Source organism: Halyomorpha halys, unplaced genomic scaffold, assembly GCF_000696795.3.
Source record: "Halyomorpha halys isolate HHAL.00 unplaced genomic scaffold, Hhal_1.1 Scaffold105.1, whole genome shotgun sequence".
Classification (NCBI taxonomy): domain Eukaryota; kingdom Metazoa; phylum Arthropoda; class Insecta; order Hemiptera; family Pentatomidae; genus Halyomorpha; species Halyomorpha halys.
The window spans coordinates 120,952-124,704 of record NW_027108109.1 but is presented as its reverse complement, the minus strand read 5'-3'; the positions used below and the strand labels follow the sequence as shown (position 1 = coordinate 124,704).

The 3,753-nt window shown below is 30.4% G+C and overlaps 1 protein-coding gene across 1 annotated transcript in view; it reads right to left on the bottom strand.

Moving 5' to 3' along the window:
• Positions 1–1,206, bottom strand: part of conu (Rho GTPase-activating protein conundrum) — a gene marked incomplete in the record, with an annotated part of 88,374 nt that extends 87,168 nt beyond the window's left edge. Inside the window, 1 exon segment of the mRNA XM_067046491.1 lies at positions 935–1,206. Within this exon segment, the coding sequence (XP_066902592.1) occupies positions 935–1,018 (84 nt within the window).
• Positions 1,207–3,753: the final 2,547 nt, after the last annotated feature.

Here is a 3,753-nt window from a genome sequence, read left to right as displayed (position 1 = left end):
TTGAATGCTTGAAAATTCCAAAAAATCTCGAAACTTAATCTATGCTCAAATTTCAACAAAAATTCTGCGTTCAGAGAATCAAATTAGGGGGGAAAATATAAATAGGTAATTCTGGACTTATTACCTCTATTATTATTATTTTTTCGAAATCAAATAGTTAGGAATAAAATAAAATGAATAATAATAATAATGAAATAATAAAAATAATATAAGCACAAATCGCTGTCCTAGTTCAACAATGTGACATCTAAAATAATAGTTTTTTTGAGATATCGATAAAATCTTTGCAATAAGGGTTATATATATATATATATATACAGTAAAATACGGAATCATAATAGAGCATATGTCAAGAAATGTAGGTAAAAAAAAAATATTTTGAGATATTAAAGTTTTGAACTATATAAATCTTTATAAAGATCACATGTATATCTCAAAATAAACATTTTTTTAGATGTTACACTGCAGAACTGAGGCAGCGATTTTAATAAAATATAAATAAACTAATAATAGAAAAATAGGTAAACAACTAAGGTAAAAAAGTAAATAACAAAAATCAACCAGAAAGCATTCTTTCCTATTTTACCTTTATAACATAAACGATTTAGTTATTAAATATCGAAAGGTTCTTTCACAGTGGTTCTAACTACATTTCTACTAACTTTACGAAAAAAAGAAAATTACAGAATCTCTATTATAATTACAACTTTTCGATTAGTTTTTTCCGATATTGATTCTAAATCTGTTCAATCTAAAAACTAATTGAAAAAGTTGTAATTTTCCTAGAAGAAAAAAAAATTTAATTGTATTTTTCCAAATGTTATCGATATATCTTTTATAATCTAGTATCTACTTTTTTTTCATTGAATTTTTTTTTAAATATAGGATTATTTGATCATATTGGGAATAGATGACATGTAGCCTTCTCACTTACCGGCTCTCTCTTCTTCCATGTTACTATCTTACGCTCCCAGACGATCTTCCAGACCACACGGACAGTAAGTGTCCTAGGCCTCATCTCCAACAACAACAATCAACAATAACTACGACAACAACAAAGTCAACAATAACTACGACAACAATATGACAAGTAGACGCGACGACATCCACCCACGGACTACAGGTCTCGACTGAAGAGACTGTGCGCGAATCCTGCAATTGTCATTCCGCAGGAGCTGTCGGCCGAAGGACAAGTTGCCTTAGCATTCCCAAGAGCAGCCTCTGGGCCCAGGACGTCTTCTGTTATTATGGGCTTCCTCGACGGTCGTTACGAATTAGGGTATGGGTGTCGTTCGTGAAGAATACATATCGTTCGAGCCGAGGTCAGAGGGAGCTTGTTGCTAATAGTCCAAGCAGAAGAATATTAAGTGAAGCATTGATTATCAATTGAAGTACTCGGTCGTAAAAGATGATACCTTAACGTTTATTTTGCGTTAAAGTGTGTGACAACACTGGCTGACTTAATATATTTTTTGAAGAACTATGAGGAAAGTTTCCTAAACTGAATAATGTTTAAATTATGCAACGTGACTCCTGTATGCTGTAAAATAATGTAATTGATCAAAATTGTAACACACTCACCCTGAAGACAAACGAATTCTACCTATTCTGAAAAAGCTATCATAATAATTGTACGTACCATCTTAAAGCTACTCATATCTGTATCTTGTGATCTACAAAATATATTGAACGCAACAACACTAGAAAACCTAAGTGAACATGATTTAAATTAGAGTAAATTTGCTAAACTGTAAGGCCTAATAGAGCTATTTACGTTAAATAGTTCTCGAGATATAGCTTTTTAAAAAGCAACATTCCATAAATGTTGTATGGAACGTACTGAAAGATCAGTAGTTAGTAGTAAATTAATTATGTTTATTTTCGTAAGAGTAGTTTTAAATATATTAACTAAAATATATTGATTTATAGTTGTTGGGACAAATTTTCATTTGCCAAATTTATATTTATATGTGAATTTCATAAAATCTACTATCCCTACGAAGATAAGTGTCATCAACTACTTTACATTAAGTTAAATTTCCTTTATTTTGAGTGCTGGCAGACATATGTGCGTCTTATGGTTCTAGAGATATATTTTTTCAAAAATGAAACATTTTATACGAACAACAAGAAATTAACTTTTTGTGAGTTTGTCAAGTATCATTAAAACTACTACTCCTACAAAGATAAAAGTTATATAATATTGTATATTAAATTTAACTTGCTTTAATTTGAGTAGTGGCAGACATCTGTACGTCCAATGGTTTCTGAAATAAAGTTTTTCATAAATCAAATTTATTGTCTAAACAACTATAAATCAATTTATTTTAGCATATATCATGAAAACTACTATTCCAACGAAGCTAAAGGTCATAAACTACTTTATAGTAAATTAAACTAGCTTTAATTTGAGTGCTAATAGACATTTGTACGTCGAATGGTTATTGAGATATAGATTTCTCAAATAGATTAACTAACTTATATTCTAGTACATTTTTATGAAATGTTGCTTTTTAAAAGGCTATATCTCGAGGACTATAGGCAGTAAATTGCTCGATAAGAGCTCATATTTCAACAAATTTACTCTTCTTTAAATAATGTTATTTTAGGTTTTTGAAGTGCTGTTAGTAGTTTTTAAGATTTAGAGCTCCGAATGAAAAATTAATGTTTTGAGACAGCCGCCATTTTTTATTCCCCTTACCTATACTTGGCTGACTCATCAGTTTTGACTAATAATTATACATAGTTTTCAATAAATTAATCAAAAATTTGGGTGAGATAACTCCTGCTAGTACATTTTAAGAATTTTTAAAATACTTGTCTGACATGGTATAAGTATTAAATATGCTTTGTATTTAGCAACCCAACACTTTTAATGAATACAATTTTTCTCTCTCCTAAAATAATAACTTTCCTAAAATAAAAGTGCATACTTTATGCATTATTGCATAGATAAGCAAAAATTAAAATTTCTTAAAATATTTCTGTCATTTACTTTTATAATATTATTAGCACATATCTCAAGTATGTTATTCTTTATTTAAGCCTTGACGATGGTCTACATGGTTAAGGGTTGCAATATAGTAAAATATATTGAAAAACTCATATATGATTGACTCTTGATTAATTATGTTGTAAAGTACAATCAGCGATTCAGGAACAGTATAATATAAGATTAATTGGATGATAATTTTTATAATAACATATCAGAACTCACCCTGTCTTTAGGTTTAGATGACTGGATCTGTAGGAAACTATGTTGGAACAGAATTGAAGTCATGACGAACAATATACTACACTGGAAGATGCGAGATCTGTATCATATCGTATACTGGAAGAGCAGACTTGGGCTGGAGAAGAACCTACCTGCGACAGGTGGGAACAATAGATCGGCCCACCCTACACCTGCTTCGCTGCATCCAGTCCTCTGCGATATCCCGTTCGGTCTGGGGGGAAATCTGGGGCTGCTCTGGGAAATGGAAAACACTACCACAATAGGAGTCATCTAACGAGCTCTAAGTTTATTCTAAGCCTCTGTCACTTACATAATGTTTTGTATAGAAAGTAGGTGTCAGATCGGAAAATTCAGACTCTGGAAATAAATCATACGATTGAAAAATAAATATAGAACAGAATGTCTAATATAAACTTTTTTTAAGAATATCTTTTAATATATTATTATCTATTAAGAAATAATCATAATGAGTAAGTATAATAAATATAAAACTCAGAAATCGACCGCCGACGCTCCAC